Here is a 17391-nt window from a genome sequence, read left to right as displayed (position 1 = left end):
GAAATGCTCTCAGACAGCAAATGCAATGAGTTTGCTTTATTCTTTTCTATGAAGATCATTAATATCAGGAAGGCGATTAGCACATCCTGACGTTATAGAGAAGTCAGACAGATTTGACCGCAATTTAAAAATAAGTTACTATGTCTGTTTTTGAACCAACTGATAGAAAAACTTTGGAATAAATATTACAGCTCCTTAAATCGTCAACCTTGTTTTTTTTTTTTCAAAAGTGTGCTTACCTGTTTAGAAGCACACTTCTTTCTGGGGCTTTTCCAAACTCTCTGAAAACTGCAGTTGTTAAGCCCCTTCTGAAAAATAGCAAGTTTGATAACACCATATTGAGCAATTATAGACCAATATCAAAACTTCCTTTAATAGGCAAAAAAAACTTAAATTAAATTAAACTCAAAATGATACCTGGACAATTTTCAAGCTGATTTCTGACTGCATCACAGCACAGAGACAGCACTCATTAAGATAATAAATTATATTCGCTTTAATTCTGATTCTGGCAAAATATCGGTCCTGGTTCTACGAGATCTCAGTGCTGTGTTTGATACTATCAATCATAACATACTTCTAGAGAGACTATAAAACTGGGTCGGGCTTTCTGGGATGGTACTCAAATGGTACTCAAATGGTACTTAGAAGGGAGAGGTTATTATGTGAATCTAGGAGAGCATAAGTCTAAGTGGACGTCCATGACATGCGGAGTCCCACAAGGCTCAATTCTTGCACCGCTCTTGTTTAGCCTGTATATGCTCCCACTATGTCAAATAATGAGAAAGAACCAAATTGCCTATCACAGCTATGCTGATGATACCCAGATTTACCTAGCCTTATCTCCAAAGGACTATGTGGATGTGCCAGAACTTTCTTCAGTTAAGATTAAAATGAAAATGAAAAATCAAGTCAGGAATCTTGGTGTGATTCTGGAGACAGACCTTAGTTTCAGTAGTCGTGTCAAAGCAGTAACTAAATCAGCATACTATCATCTAAAAAACATTGCAAGAATTAGATGTTTTGTTTCCAGCTAAGACTTGGAGAAACTTGTTCATGCCTTTATCACCAGCAGGGTGGACTATTGTAATGGGCTCCTCACCGGCCTTCCCAAAAAGACCATTAGACCTCTCCAGCTCATCCAGAACACTGCTGCCAGGATTCTGACTAGAACCAGAAAATCTGAGCGTATCACACCAGTCCTCAGGTCCTTACACTGGCTTCCAGTTACATCTAGGATTGATTTTAAAGTACTTTTATATAAATCACTAAATGGCATAAGACCTAAAAACTTTGCAGATATGCTCACTGAATTTAAACCTAACAGACCACTCAAATCATTAGGATCAAGTCAGTTAGAAAAACCAAGGGTTCACACAAAACAAGGGAAATCCGCTTTTAGCTATTATACCACGACTTAGGTGTCTTGAGCAAGGCATCAAACCCCCAACTGCTCCCCGGGCGCCGCAGCATAAATGGCTGCCCACTGCACCGGGTGTGTGCTCACAGTGTGTGTGTTTGTGTTTGTGGTCACTGCTCTGTGTGTGTGTGCACTTTGGATGGGTTAAAGTGCAGAACACGAATTCTGTCACCATACTTGGCTGAATGTCAAGTCACTTTCACTTTCACTATATAAATAAACTTGCCTTGTCTATTACAAAAAAACATCAATGCCTAAAAGCTGCTGTGTGACAAGGTGTACAGCAAACAAGTAAATAAAAAAAACAGAACTATGTTTTTATAAGCTATCGACCCAAAAAATAAGAGTTTATGGACACAAAAGTAGAGCTTAATGTGTCATGTTACTCTCAGAACTATGTCCACTGGAGGGAAATGTAATCAGTGACAGGAAGCATTCATTATTTTTAACCATGTCAAAGGATTATTTCACCACCCGATATAATCCTGAGAAGAGGAGATATATTGAGAAACTAAATATTATTGGTGTATGTCAGTGCTCCTTTTCCTTACCATCCTTTTGTGTGAGAAATGATCCAACTGAATTTCCCAACTTGAAATAACCTGACATCTACAGTACAACTATTTGTGTCCTTAAAAGCTTGTTTTTTGGGTCGACTGCTTATAAAAACCTAGGTTCCCTATTGATACTTCACTCTTACTGCACCTTACTAGACGCTATGGGAAAAATAAAAACATTTCTACTGAACTGATGCTTTTTTTTTAATCACGCAGTGAAACTGCATGGCCATTGGTTCGTGCAGTATGTTTTAAAAATGAACCAATGGCTCAGCAGCGTTGCTGCACAAACCTATGGCCACGAAGCCCAAAAAGTATTCATTGAGCATTCTGCCCAGTTTAAGCAGTTGGATCAACCACGCTAAAGGACACCCGTTCATGAAGCAGAGACTTTCTAAGTGGATAATTGGTGCTATTTGTAGTGATATCTGATTAGTGAGATCGCTACTGAGTGAGCCACGCCCCTAAGCAGGGTGTTTTGACACTGTGCGAGTGTTCAATAAAGTTCAGTTTCGTACCTGCTATGCTTTGTGATCAGTACGCTGTCTCGGCTCATCCCTGAACACAACACTATTCTGCTAGCCCTCTCTTCCTTGGGCCTAAAATGGTCCGTTGGAGTAAAAGCCCCCTCAACTAGTGGCATTTCCTCTTCGTGGAAGTTGTCTGGTAGCGTGGCCATTGCAGAAATTTGTGCGGCGGCCAGCTGGGCCTCGCCATCAACTTTTGCTAGGTTCTATAAGGTTGATGTCTCTGCCTTGGAGGCAAGGGTTCTTTTTGCTTAACTGTCGCACAGTTCGCTCTGAGTGCATTTTGCATGTACTATGCCCAGACCAATCTCAGAGCTTACTTTATTGTTATTTGTTATTGGTCTTGTTCTCTTTGGCCCTGAGGTGCCTAAGACAAGGAATACCATTGTCGTTTCTCTGCCACGGCACAGCGTGATTGTACTGTTCCCATAGCATCTAGCAAGATGCCGTATGAGTGAAGTATCGATAGGGAACATACTCGATTACAAACATAAGCTTGGTTCCCTGAGATACGGGAACGAGTATTGCATTGCTAGCATGGCTCAGTTGTCGCTTCAGTCATAGTAACCTGAGGTGAAGCGGGTGCTTATGTAGCCAGATGACGCCCCATTCTTCAGGGCCATAGGTTTGTTCAGCACCGCTGCCGAGCCATTGGTTCGTTTTTAAAACATACTTCATGAACCAATGGCCATGTAGTTTCACTGTGTGATTGAAAACGGGTTCAGTTCAGGACAAAAAAAAACACTTTTTCCAATAGCGTTTAACAAGACTCAGTACTCGTTCCCGTATCTCAGGGAACCTAGTTTATGTTTGTAACTGAGTATGTTTTTTAGCTTTACTGTGCACCTTGTCACACAGCAGTTTTTAGGCATTGTTCTGTTTTTTTGTTGAAAATCAAAAATGACAAAGGAGGCAGCTTATAAACAATATAAAGTCAATGGAAAAGGTTGATTGGTCCCCAGTCCCGGTGCGGGCATAGCCTAAATGCGCTCTGTCTTTATACTTTTCAGAGAGAGAGATTATTTTATTAGAACTGGCCCCATTCCCTTGTAAACGCCTCTCTGTAAACCGGATTTTTCAAAAAATAAAAACAAAAACAAAAACAAATGGTGACAAGTAATGTCTGTATTTTAGTATGGTGTTCAGTTCAATATTTCATTTACAATTTTATTCAGCTGCTTACACACATTTTCAAAACTTTGCCTATTTAAAAAAACTAAACTTTACACAAAAATTCAAGAATTGCACACACACTGCAAAATACATCACGTCTCGCAAAATGTAGCACTGCATTCAAAATATCACAAAAACTTGTCAAAAGCAAAGATTTGCAAACACCTTTGCCATAATAATACAGTTTTTTTATTGCTTAGACACTAAAAGTGAAATTTGAGGCCAACTTAGTAGAACCATTCACTCATTTACCTCATCTTTAGACCAAGTCTAGACCAAGTTTGATATTGTAAAACAAACTTTTAGCAAAATTCTAATCACAGTTCTCTACATTACACACATCATTAGAAATTAACAGTTGTTTTGTGTAATTGGGGGAACACTGCCATTTTAATGCCACACATATGCTTTTGTACAGTATGTGCGAGTGCTGTGACAAATTCCTGTTCTTCACTGCAGTCTGAACAAGCAAAAGACCCTCGAGAGCAGTGTTTTACACTTTTTACATCTGTGTGTAGTGGTGTGTATGTGTGTAGTAAAACTACGCAAAAATAGTTTTTTTGTAGAGTTAAAACAGTTTTCAAAGAATTGTTTGCTTTTGCAAGATGTGTGTGACGTTTTGTATGTTGTGTGTTTTGTGGTTTTGTGTGTAAAGTTTTGAGAAATGGAGACATAGTTTCAAAAACTGTAAGCATTTTGAAAAAAACTAACATATTCCTCTGAGATTTGTGTGTGTTACATAGAAAATAGTGTGTTGTGCTTTGCAAAAAATGTTTTATGAAATTGAAAACTGAGTCAAAAGCAGAGAATTAGTGTATGGTTTTGCAAATTTGGTGTGTGCTTCTGGTGCTGCATTTATAAAGTGTGTGTATCCACATATTTGATCTTAAAGTTTGCATACGATTAAATCCATGCCAACGCAGATAGAGACTGCACCAGACAGCCAGCTGCTCAACCTCTTTTGTCTGTAAGCAGACTCGTCTCTGTCCTGGTTGAGGCTGATGAGCGTGGTGTCATCTGCAATCTTCAGGAGCTTGGCAGAGAGGTCTTTAGATGTGCAGTCATTAGTGTAGAGGGAGAAGAGCAGTGGGGAGAGAACAGAGCCCTGAGGAGCTCCAGTATTACAGTATTAGAGTCAAACCAGAGCATTGTGTGAGGAAAAGAGTGAAATACAAGTTGTTTTTTGTGAAAATTGTCCTCATACTGGCTCTCAAATATTTTTTTGTGTTCAAACATCATAAACAATCATGAGACAAGCAATATTTAACATTCTGTCCGTCTGTGCATCTCTCTTTTCTCACAGCTATTCGCTGATGTTTTCCTGCTGGCTGTTGAGCCCAAAGGACAGGCCGAGCTTCGAGATCTTGCGCTGCGAACTTGAGAAGGTCCTGGAAGATCTTCCGAGCCAAGACCCTGATGAGATACTCTATGTCAACATGGAGGAGAGCTCTGGAGAGCTGGGGGCCGTGGGGGGCCGTGATCCCATAATGGGGCTACCGTGTGCTCTCGGGGCCCTGAAGGGTACGGGCTCAGTGGCCACTGTAGAAGTGCACCATCCCAACCGCTACGTGATCTGCCCCCAGCATGAGAACCAGCGCCTCCTCAACGCCGACTCCATGGAGAGTCTGACCCTGACAGTGACGGGGCCTGTGCCCACACCGCTGCTCCAGCCCTCGTCCTGCTCCACCCCAGTGCCGCCCTCTGAAGGCCCATCCCCGGAGGACAGAGATGAGAGGAAGAGAATGCTGTGGCAGTGACGACGCTGCCATGGCTGATAGGGACCTAGACTGACCTTTGTGGAGAGCTGAGCTATTGCTCCGGCCACTCCATTTTGCACAGACACGCCACACACACATTCATTCAGTCAATTATGTCTTTGTTTATGCTTTTCAGACAAATGATTCCTTTTCATTCCAAATTGTCCTTTATGTTCAGTGTGGGTCCTGAGAAATCAAATCAATCATAGTTTCTGTCTTACGCTCTGTCATGACCAGAAACAGTGTACAAATTTTCAAGCAAAAAGTCCTTATGTGTCCCTGGAGCACAGAAGCAGTCATAAGTAGCACAAGTGTATTTGTAGAAATAGACAACAATACAATGTATGAGTCACACTTATCAATTTTTCTTTTATGTCAAAAGTCATTAGGATATTAAGGAAAGAACGTGTTCCATCAAGATATTTTGTACATTTTCTACCGTAAATATATCAAATCTTTTGATTAGTAATATGCATTGTAAAGAAATTCATTTGAACAACTTTAAAGATGATTTTTAGATTTTTTTGCTTTCTCAGATTCCAGATTTTCAAATAGTTGTATCTCAGACAAATATTGTCCTCCCACCAAACCAGACATCAATGGAGAGATGATTTATTCAGCTTAAAAAAAAATATATAAATAAAGATCAGGTTTAAAAAAATGACCCTTATGACTGTTTGTGTGGTCCAGGGTCACATTTGTCTGTCCATACTGATAAATGATGTATGCAGCACCAAGCTTTATTGCAGATATATTGAAGTGTATTTAGTTTACTGTTGATCGTACATATGCCAGGTTCACACTGCACCAATAGTTTTGTGAAAAGCGCTGACAAATCCATGAAAATCTGAAGAACCTTTTTTTCCACCATAAAGACCCTTTTGTTCAGTGGAAAGATTCCACTGATTTAAAAGGTTCTTCATAGAACCATGCATGCCAATAAAGAACCTCATTATTAAGAGTGTGTTTGCAGTGGCAGGGCTATGGAAAATGAGCAACAAATCAAATATCATGTTGCATACTTTTATCACATTATTCCAGGTTAAAACCCTTGTTCCAAAAAAGGTCCAGAGAGTCAGCAGTCTTTTGACCAAATCTGTTAAAGCCCCTTTTCTGTAAGGTCTATGTTCAAAGTAAGTTAGCTTTCTGCTGATATTAATCACACAATATATTCATAATCAACTCAGGAGATGCTTGGATTTACAATGACCAATGACACAAAGGTCAGATTAAGGGAATGCCGCAAACTAGCTTGACACTGCCAGTCTCCAGAATGGGGCAGAACTGGTCAAAGTACTCAATCTGTTTCTGTCTGCTGAGACATTTTTCTCTCTCAAGTCTCCTGACCAGCATCTTTATCCAAAGAAACACATGGAGGATGACGAGATTATTCTGTGTTAGGTCTAACATGTCAAACCAAATGCTCTTTGATCGTGTCATTTGTTCATGTGCGTGACCTAGAGACACACTCTGCTAACCTCCAGGCGTATACGTACAGTTTTTATAACTCTGTTTCTCATTTATTTGAGACTGATTTTGTGGTTTGTTTTAAGGTTTAGAGGAGTAGAAAGGACAGTAGGCTAGACTAAGCTGTGTAAGGCTACACTTACAGCAGGTCTTTGCTCATCGAAGGCCCTGCCCCAGACTCAAGCACAGTATTTTTTTATTGTTTCTTAATGTTTTTTTTTTTTTTTTTACATTTAATATTTTGCACTAATTATTTTTGTCATTGTATTGTTTGTAATTCTTTGTTTATGCATTTTCTTTTTTACCTGACATAGATTTTTAGACAATGCTGTACATTTACCATAATATTATCATGTTATGATAATATTTAAAAAAGTCTGTTTTCAGAATAATTTCAAATACAGTTGACATTTTAGCTGATTGTTATTTTACAATTCTTTAAAATATGTTTAGCACTCTTGGGTCTCTCTTGGAGCCCTCTCCCCGGAGACCACGCCAAATACCCATAACCCTTTACTCTGTTTATTATATGGAAGTGTGTAATCTTCAAATTATTTTACGTCATAGAACCAATCTTTGGATTTTTTTTAATTATTATTATTTTTTTTATGTGGTACTAAGATTGACTGAGGTACATAAATATATGACAGACGTAACTATATATAAAAAAAAATATGAGCCACAATGCTTTAGATACATATAGAATTGGGAGACAAATGATTTACTATATAAATGATGTTCATGTTTACCAATGCTCAGTTGGAATCCTCTGGGATGGACATTTCTGCTCTCTGCACACATGAAAGATTGAAGACCAACGTGAACATAACTGCCCCCCTACAAAATGTTATGTCAGTCACCTTGTGTGGATAATTTCATGCTCACGTGTTCAGCACTGTCTTTCAATCACTGTCTTTCCTGATGAGAAACTCTGTATGTTTAAATATGTGGATTCGAAATGTCTCAGCTGAGCGGTTAAACTCAGTTGAACCAGACAAATTAAAGAGCACCCCTTTTGCATGTGTATTTCAGTGTGAAAACCTGCATCTTCTATAAGTAATATTACATATTCTTTTGCCTGACAGTAAATCAGCCAGTGATGGAGAAGAGCATTATAATTCATCCAGGTGTGCAGTGTAATAAAGCTATTCATTCAAAGCAAAGTTTTGTATTCTCTATAGACAGAAATAAAAATATAATTTTTAACTAAATATGAATTCATAGACAGAAGTACACTTCAAAGTGCCTTTGAAAGCCAGTATTTTGCCTTGAATTGGCTCAGTTTACGGTGCACAATTGTTCAGCTTTAGGTTAATGTTGTCTAGATAACATCAGTGTCATTACTGTGATTTTGTTATGCTTTGTATTAAAACAAATACTACCTGCACAGTTGATGATTTATTTATTTTTTCTTATGTGATTTGTTGAGATTGCAGTTAAATGTTACATTTAAAAAAAGAGACTACATTTGGACTTGATCTTGAGTGAAATGACTCACTGACATTAATCACAACTAATGAAAATACATTGCTTTGGTTAAATATTTTGTAAACAGTTTGGAACGTGAATGAATAACTGGCCTAATGAATATTTAAGAACAGAAAATATTAGAGTTTTAAAGAAATATAATAAATTATCTATATTTAAAAAAAGGAAACTTGAAGAACTACTTCCTTATAATATCTCAAACAGAACCATCCCTTATTTAATTCTATCAAACCTTTACAATTAATTCAGAAAGTGGCAGCAAGATTAATTTTTAATGAGCCACAAAGAATACACGTCACACCTCTGTTTATCAATTTGCACTGGCTTCCAATAGCTGCTCGTATAAAATTCAAGGCATTGATGTTTGCCTACAAAACTACCACTGGCTCTGCACCCCTTTACCTAAATGTATTACTTCAGACTTATGTGCCCTCTAGAAGCTTGTGTTCTGCAAGTGAACGTCGCTTGATTGTTCATCCCAAAGAAGCACAAAGTCACTTTTACGGACTTTTAAATTAAATGTTCCCTCCTGGTGGAATGACCTGCTTTAAAAAAAGACCCACCTACAATCCCTGCTGGACCTGAGACTCAAACCCGAGACCTTTGGGTTACAAGCCCAACTCTCGACTGCCCTCAAAAAAAAAAAGGCCTCTAACACTAGTTTGATCTATTCTTTTTCTATTCTACTGCTCCGGGTGTGTGCTCACAGTGTGTGTGTGTGTGTTCACTGCTCTGTGTGTGTGCATTTCGGATGGGTTAAATGCAGAGCGCAAATTCTGAGTATGGGTCACCATACTTGGCTGAATGTCACGTCACTTTCACTTTCACTTTCACTTTCTATCTGTTTTCTTTTAATTATATAGTAAAATCATTGCATATCATTGGTCTTTTGTTGATTTTGATTGCTTCTGTTGTTCTCATTTGTAAGTCGCTTTGGATAAAAGCACCTGCTAAATGACTAAATGTAATGTAAATGTCTATAATGTGTCTGCATTAAATAAGACTTGTAAATTCACTTGTGTCTGTTATATACCTTGTGAACAATACTGTCTGATCATGCCTGTGCTTACTTTTCATTCAGATTTTGAGAATTTCAAATGAAATATGACACTTCTAATCTGATGAGGTCAAGCAGAGCTGGATAGATTTTCTCATTATAAAACCATAAATTAATTCTAAAAGGTTAAACAAACAGATTTTTAATCCAGTTTCAGACTGATGCCATTTTGCATACAGTACCTTTAGCATCAATGAAGGGACATACACCCTGACCAATACATAACAAAAGCTGAAGGATGGATGTTCTTTCGATTTAGACTTCTTGCTGCCACTAGGGGTTGTTCGTGTAGTGTAACGGTGGTGACCCGATAATAAATTGAGAAACTCAAACCAATGATTTTCTCTTTAGGTTAAACTTAAATTCGGGTGCCTGACAGGAGTAACCCTGTCAAAAGTTTAAGAAAAAAAATATCCCAGATAGCATAAATACCACCAGTTACATATATAAACTCAAATTCAAAGAAATAAATCACAAATGTCATAGGATTCCATTTAGACAACTGTATTTCTCACAAGAACAGAAAAAAAACACCATTTTAAATTATCAGTCACAAGAACAGAAAAAGAAAAAAAAAACTCTTTAAATTATCAATCGAGGTTCAGTAAAAACTAACAACAACACTCCACGTTTCTTTCAACACCTACTCCTCCCTTCCTTCAGTTTAAATTCATCCTTTTATTAGATTACCTCATTTCCTTTTTCCTCATTTGGTAAACGAAAATGGGCGGGGACAACATTGTTTAAATTGTTGATCTTGGAATGTTTTAGCTCCGCCACACTCCTTCCCCCTGGAAATGAACAACTCCAGGTTGTTAAAAGAGTAGCATTGTCAGAACCCAAGGAACTCTTCATCTTCATCCGGGGATTCGTGGAACATTTCCAAGAGATTAAATTTTTTCCAGATGGTTTTTTCCAGCGGTAGGCAAACATGGCTTCAAGTTACATGCATGAATGGTACGCACATCCTCACCAGTGTCTTCTAATGCCACACGATAATTCAGTGGTCCCAGCTGTTTTATTATTCTGTAGGGACCTTTCCATTTGTGGGCGAGTTTAGCACAAAAATGGTGAAGGACACTTGATTGAGGGAAATTTCTCACCCAGAAACAATCTTTTTCTTAGTAGAGGACATCTCTTCGGGTCTTGTTGTAGCTTCGGAGCTGTCTTATTGATGCTTTCTTGGTGCATTCTTTGGCTCTAGCTTGCAACTGGGACAGATGTTCTGTGACATTGTAAGATGGAGCAGTTGGAGCAAGATTTTGCCCATGCAGCAGCTTGTCCATTGGCCCCTGTAATTTTCTCCCTAGGTGGAGCTCGGCTGGAGACATACCGATGGTTTCCTGTACGGCTGAATTAATGGCGAACCGTAGTTCAGGTAGGTGTTGGTCCCATTTTTTATGATTGTCATCCACATATGCTGAAATCATCTGTTTTAATGTTCTGTTCTGTTTCCATTTGGCACAGATGTCCTGAAAGACAGCTGATGTGAACTGTGTGCCTCGGTCAGACAGGATGAAATTAGGTACCCCCCATCGAGTGAGGATTTCTTCTCTGAGGTGTGAAGCAACAGTTTGAGAATTGGCCTTTTGCAAAGGGAACAGTTCTACCCACCGGGAATAATAATCCACAGACACTAGTAGATATTCGTGTTGTGGGAGCTGCGAGGCAGTGGACCCATGATATCTACTCCCAACATCTCGTTTGGACGACTGGTGGTGGTCTGTTGAATTTTCCCAGCAGGTTTGCGGTTCTCATTTTTCAAGGTCTGGCATTTCATGCATCTTTTTACATACTGTTTTACAGATGTCCACATGGAAGGCCAGAAAGCGACCTGATGCACTCTCTGGTAAGTTTTGTAAATTCCTAGATGACCACTTAAGGGATGTGCATGGTAATGGTGTAGTAGATTTTGGACAAGGGTGGCCGGGACATAGATTCTGTAATACGTTTGCTCATCAGTCAGATGAGTTCGATGATACAGCTTGTCTTCAACTACTTCATATTGGTCTTGGATAGAGGAATCATCGTCTGCTAGTGACTGAAATAGTTTGGTTATTACCGGGTCTTTGTGCTGCTCTTCCCAGATGTCTACTGCTGAAATTGGAAATCCAAAGTCCTCCTTCTGATTGGAGTATAAATGGCATCCAGGTGCAGAATACATTCAGGATAACGCATCTGGTGCTTCATTGAGTTTTCCCTTTCGATACTCCACCACAAAGTCGAATTTTTGCAGTCGGAGTGCCCAACGGATTAGACATCCCGTGGTTTTTGTGGAATTCATGACCCACTGTAGAGCTGAATGATCTGTGACTACTGTGAAGAGTTTTGGTTCATGGTAATATTGCCATTTCTCTAGCGCCCATACTATTGCCAGACACTCTTTCTCTGTAGCTGAATAATTAATCTCTGCTTTGGTTAGCGTTCGGCTCCCATAGGCTATGACTTCTTCCAAATCATGCATTTTTCTTTGTGTCAACACAGCACCGAGTCCTGAGTCACTGGCATCAGTGTAGACAACAAAAGGAAGTTGAAGGTCTGGATGAACCAGGATGGGGGGTGAGGTAAGACAGATCTTCAATTTCTCAAAGGATTGTTGACACTGTGGTGACCACTGGAACTGGCGTCCCTTTTTCTTCAAAGCATTTATAGGTTCAGCGATCAGAGAGAAATTGGGCACAAACCGATGGTACCATCCTGCCAAACCGAGAAATCGTTGAACTTCTTTAACGTTCTTGGGAACAGGGTAGGAGCGAATAGCCTCTATTTTGCTGGGGTCAGCCGAGATGCCTTTTGTGTTTACCTCGTGTCCCAGAAAGGTTAACTCATGAAGGCAGAATTTACTCTTTTTTTTGTGCAAAAGCTGTGTGCAATCGGTCGAAGACCGTCTGAAGATCCTTGAAGTGTTGGGTGACAGAGGGTGAATAAATTATAATATCATTGATATACACGAAACTAATTCTTCCTCGCAGCTCACCTAGGACAGTCTCCATTAACCGCTGAAATGTCGCTGGAGTATTTTTCAGCCCAAACGGCATGACATTAAATTGGTATATGCCAGATGGGGCGATGAATGCAGTCTTGGACTTGCTCTCAGGTTCCATGGTCACCTTCCAGTACCCACTGTTGAGATCAATGCTGGAGAAAATACCTGCACAGGAGAGGGATTCCAAGATCTCTGTGATATTAGGCAGAGGATAGGCATCTCTCTCAGTGATAGCACTAACCCTCCTATAGTCCACACAGAATCTCTGGCTACCTTCCTTCTTTGGGACCAGGACAATAGGGGAGGCCCAAGCAGAGTGTGATGGTTCGATGATACCATTCTTCAACATTTCTTTAACTTGTTCTTGTACCATATCTTGTTTCTCTGGTGTTAATCTGTATGGACGCTGTTTGATGGGTACAGGATGGACAGTATAAAGACAATGCTGGAGTACTGTTGTTCTTCCGAGTTGGAGGGTACAGACTTGTGGATTGTTCTCCAAGAGGTGGAGCAGGTGGCACTTCCCCTCGGGTGGTAAGTGTGCCGAGTCTACCAGGGTTTTCATTAAAGTTTTCTCATCCAGATTATCTGGGGATTGAGACACCACCTGTGGAATTTGCTGTGGAGGAACAGAACTGAACAATCTGAGAGTTTGCTCTGAATTTTTATGTTGTGCTTTCTTTTTCAGATGCGGGATACATCTAATGGGAGTACTAGCTTGTCCAGGCTGAAAAGGATAATTCTGGTTAGGAATTGACTTGAAAGAATAGTTTCCATCAGCAACATTAATCTGGAGACCACTGGTAAATATAAAATCCAATCCTAAAACCACAGAGTATGCTAGAGCTCTGGTAGAAAGGATGGCTACCAGGAGAAAAAAAACTTGGTTATGGAGTGTTATTTCGATGTTTGTCCATCCTATCGGTACAGCGGTCTCCCCATTTGCCAAGTAGAGTGGACCAAGAGCCCAAGTCCGGAGTGGATCAGAGAACACAAGCTCCGTCCATAAGATTTCGTGTAAAAGAGTATAGCTTGCCCCGGTGTCAACTATAGCCTTTCCTGTCCATCTGCCAATGGCAATCGGGACGACCAACTGTTGAGGTATATACTCACGTTTAGAAGTAAAAGATGCAGTTACAATAGATGGTTGGGATAGAGGTGTAACAGACAGGGCGTTATTTGATGGTGCTCCTCCTGTTTTTTGTGCTGGGAAATTTTGCTTGTTTCCTGCAGGTTGAAAAGGACTTTGAGGCAATGTGTGAGGTGAAGTGGAGTATTGTGGACAGTTTCCAGGCGGATGCTGACCTTTACATCTCCAGCATTGGACAGTGGGTCTTTCACCTTGACGGTTAGAGGTAGGTTTTTGTGGTATAAGTGAAGTCATTGTCCGCCCTTCATAATGCAGCTGATGAACATAGTCTTCTTCTAATTGATGCCCAAGTTTTACCAGTTCATCCACTGTACTTACTCTGCTGCGAAGTTGACTGGCAAGGTATGGTTTAATGTTTTTTAGTATCAATTTAACTAACTCATACTCTGTCAGTGAAGGTTTCCAGCGCTTGCATAGAGCTCTGTAAGTGAAAGCGAAATCTCTAATTGACTCCTTTTCCCCTTGAATTCGGGTGCGGACACGCTCAGCTAGCTTGTCTTCATAATCCTCTGAAAGAAACGCTGCGAGAAATGCGGATTCAAACTCATTCCAGGTTCGAACAGAGGATCTGGCCACCTCCCACCAGTCCCGTGCTGTTCCATAAAGGACAGTGCGAAAAGTTGCCAGAATGTCTGTATCCTCTAAGGGGTGTAATGGCAGAAAGTCATGACATCTAGTTAAATATAGCAGAGGGTCACTATTATCTGATGATCTGCCAAAGGTGGGTGTGATGGCCGAGGACGTGGCCACACCAAAGGGGCAGTAACTGAGAACCCATGCACACATGCATCCCTCTTTCTGGGTTGTTTACACAATTATTTTAGATTATGTTTAGTATTTCATGACACATTTGTTACAGATACCTTGGTTACAGATCACGCTATTCGCATATTTCATAATAATGACAGACACAGATTTAGTTTACGTTCATTGTTTTATTTTCAAACTTGTTTTCTGCCATAAATTTCTAGTTTGGGTGCACACTTTCTAGTTGTTACTGGCATGTTAACATTTATTTCTTTTGAGTTGAAGTTCTTACGTGGAAAGAGTGGAGGGTTGGTGCTGTCTGGGACGTAGCGCTTCGGTGGAGGTCCGTTCCGATAAAGGACCGGCTGGCGTCAGTGGCTGCCATTTTGTTCTGTTGGATTAAACCATGTTGCTAATTAGCTGGGGGTGCCAGATTAATTATATCTGTTTATTTGGTTATTATAATTCTATGTATATTTTGTTGAGTATGATTCTTTGGCTATATTACTTTGTGGATGACCCATTTATTCATGTTTCTGAATTTATTACTTTATTTATTTGAATTGTGTTAAGTAATGTTGGTGTTATTCCCTGTGTATGTGTAATGGACTAGTCCTTTGTGTATATAAGTTCCCCATGTGTGTCATTTGAGAGGTCATGTTTCTTTTTGTCTAGTTTGGTTTTGATTACTGTTAAGTTTGGTTCTGTTCAGTTGACCCTGTTTTTGGGCCTAGACCTGACTTTATTTTGTTCAGTTTTCAAGTAATTTAATTTGTAATTTTGTTTGGCATTTAATAAATCATTTTCTTGTTTTTGGAAATCCTGCATTCTTTGCCCTTGACTGCTTAGTCCCTCACATATGGTGTCAGAAGTGGGATAAGCAGAGGAGGCAGGTTCCCTATATATTTTTCTTCCCCCCCCCCCCCCCCCCTGCGACTTTTTTTTTGGGTTATGAGTCGGTCTGGAAGGAAAGGGCCTCCAAAGACAGTGCTGATGGAAGCACAGGAAGAAGAGGAAGAGATCATGGAGGATGGTGAGGAACTGGTCGCAGAGGAGTCAGTAGGCCGGGAGCCAACGCTGGCAGATCTGACAAGTTTGTTCCGGGCCCACATGGCGCAGGTGGATGCTCGGGAGGCCGGGAGGGCCCAAGAGCAAAAGGAACAAGAGCGGCGATTTAAGGCATTGCAGCACCAGTTTGGCCTGCTTCAGATGGAGGTGCAAGCTCGTACTCATACTCCGGCCACCCCTGATCCACTTTCTATGAATCCAAGTCCAAGGGAAATGCAGGGTGGTGACCCTGATTCTGATCGACCATTCCCGAAAAGGAGTGAAAGAGAATTCCACCACGTGGACCATGATAGAGGTCAGTCCTTGATCAAAGAGCCTAGATTAGAAAAATTAAGTGACTCTGATGACATAGAACATTTTTTGATCACCTTTGAGAGGATGGCTGCAGCGTGTGGTTGGCCTAAAGCTGACTGGGCATTCCGGCTGATTCCCCTACTGACTGGTAAGGCCCGAGCGGCATATGTGCTAATGGACATTGATGACTCTCTTGAGTACGATTGTGTCAAGTCGGCTATTCTGAGAAAGTACGACATTAATTCAGAAACTTATCGACAAAGATTTCGTTCTCTGGAGGTGGAATCATCTGAGAGTCCCAATGAACTGTATGCCAGGCTGAAAGAGTTGTATGGGAAGTGGATTCGACCTAAAGGTAAAACTGTTGAGGAAATTGGAGAAATAATTATTCTTGAGCAGTATCTCCGTATGCTTTCTCATGAGCTTCAGGTATGGATCCGGGAGCGGGGCCCTGATACTGCTGCTGAAGCTGCATCATTGGCGGATGTGTTCGTTGCTGCCCGGGGAAGGAACCAGCCATGGAGTTGGCGGGGTGTGAGAGATTCTCGCAAGCCTCATGTCTTTCATCCACTCCCGTACTACAACTCTGGTAAGCCTCCTGGAGAAGGAAAACCGGAAGCTGTGTCTTTTAAACCACCTAAGAAAGTGCCTATTTGTTACCTGTGTGGCCAAGAGGGTCATACCAAACCTGTTTGCCCGAAGAACATTGTCAAGCTCTCTCAAGTGTGTTATGTGCCCAGAAATAATGCAGCTCCGTTAAAGCCTGGACTGTCCTTAAAGATGACCACTGTAGAAGTGAACGGTAAAGAACTCCATGCTCTGGTTGATACTGGCAGTGACCAGACATTGGTACACAGACAGTTTGTTTCACCTGCCTTGATTAATCCTTCTGACAAGAGACTGATCCGCTGTGTCCATGGCGATGAGAAACTGTTACCTACCGCAGGTCTTTATATCAACATACAGGGACAGACTTATCTCCTGGACGTTGGGGTTGCAGATAATTTGCCGTATCCTGTGATTCTGGGGCATGATTTACCAGTGCTTTTGGATTTACTGCAGCCGGAACAGCTTTGCAATGTTGTGGTCACCAGGGCTAAAATGAAACGGGCAGAGGAACCGACGCAAACACTCTGTACTTTACCTTTCTTTGATGTGGATATCGAAGTAGAACCTTCAAAGTCGCGGAAGTCCCGTAGTGAAAGACGACGGGACAAGCTTGCATATAATGTTTCCAAGATTCCGGCTAACCCCTCATGTGACTTGTTTCAGAGTTTCCAGGTGCCCACTAACATGGTCCAGCTCCAGCAGGAGGACGTCAGTCTGGCTCCGTACCTCAAGAAAGCAGAACATGGAGCTACGGCCAATGTTGATGACACTGACACTGCCGAAAGGTATTTGTTCCAAAAAGGTATTCTTTATCGCCAGTTCGAGTCGACAAACCAGCTTGTTGTGCCACAATGTGTCCGAGAGGTAATCCTCCAGTTGAGCCATTCAATTCCCTGGGCTGGCCACCTAGGAAAACATAAGACCCTAGCTCGCGTTAAAAGACAATTCTATTGGCCAGGACTAAGGAGGGATGTGACGCAATACTGTAAAAGTTGTCCTGAGTGTCAGAAAGTCTCCCTGAGAAGTCCTTCCAGAGCTCCATTACAACCTCTACCTGTGGTGGGTACGCCATTTGAGAGACTGGGTATGGA

General features: G+C 40.9%; 1 protein-coding gene across 1 annotated transcript in view; it reads left to right on the top strand.

Moving 5' to 3' along the window:
• LOC132108330 (tyrosine-protein kinase receptor UFO-like) overlaps window positions 1-6026 on the top strand; it is a 55037-nt gene extending 49011 nt beyond the window's left edge. Inside the window, exon 20 of the mRNA XM_059515034.1 lies at window positions 4981-6026. Coding sequence (XP_059371017.1) covers window positions 4981-5434 — 454 coding nt within the window. The 3' untranslated portion in view covers window positions 5435-6026. The remainder of the gene's footprint in view (window positions 1-4980) is intronic.
• The last annotated feature ends 11365 nt before the right edge of the window (window positions 6027-17391 follow it).

Source organism: Carassius carassius, chromosome 28 (assembly GCF_963082965.1).
Source record: "Carassius carassius chromosome 28, fCarCar2.1, whole genome shotgun sequence".
In the NCBI taxonomy this organism is placed as follows: domain Eukaryota; kingdom Metazoa; phylum Chordata; class Actinopteri; order Cypriniformes; family Cyprinidae; genus Carassius; species Carassius carassius.
This window is presented reverse-complemented; position numbering and strand designations above follow the sequence as displayed.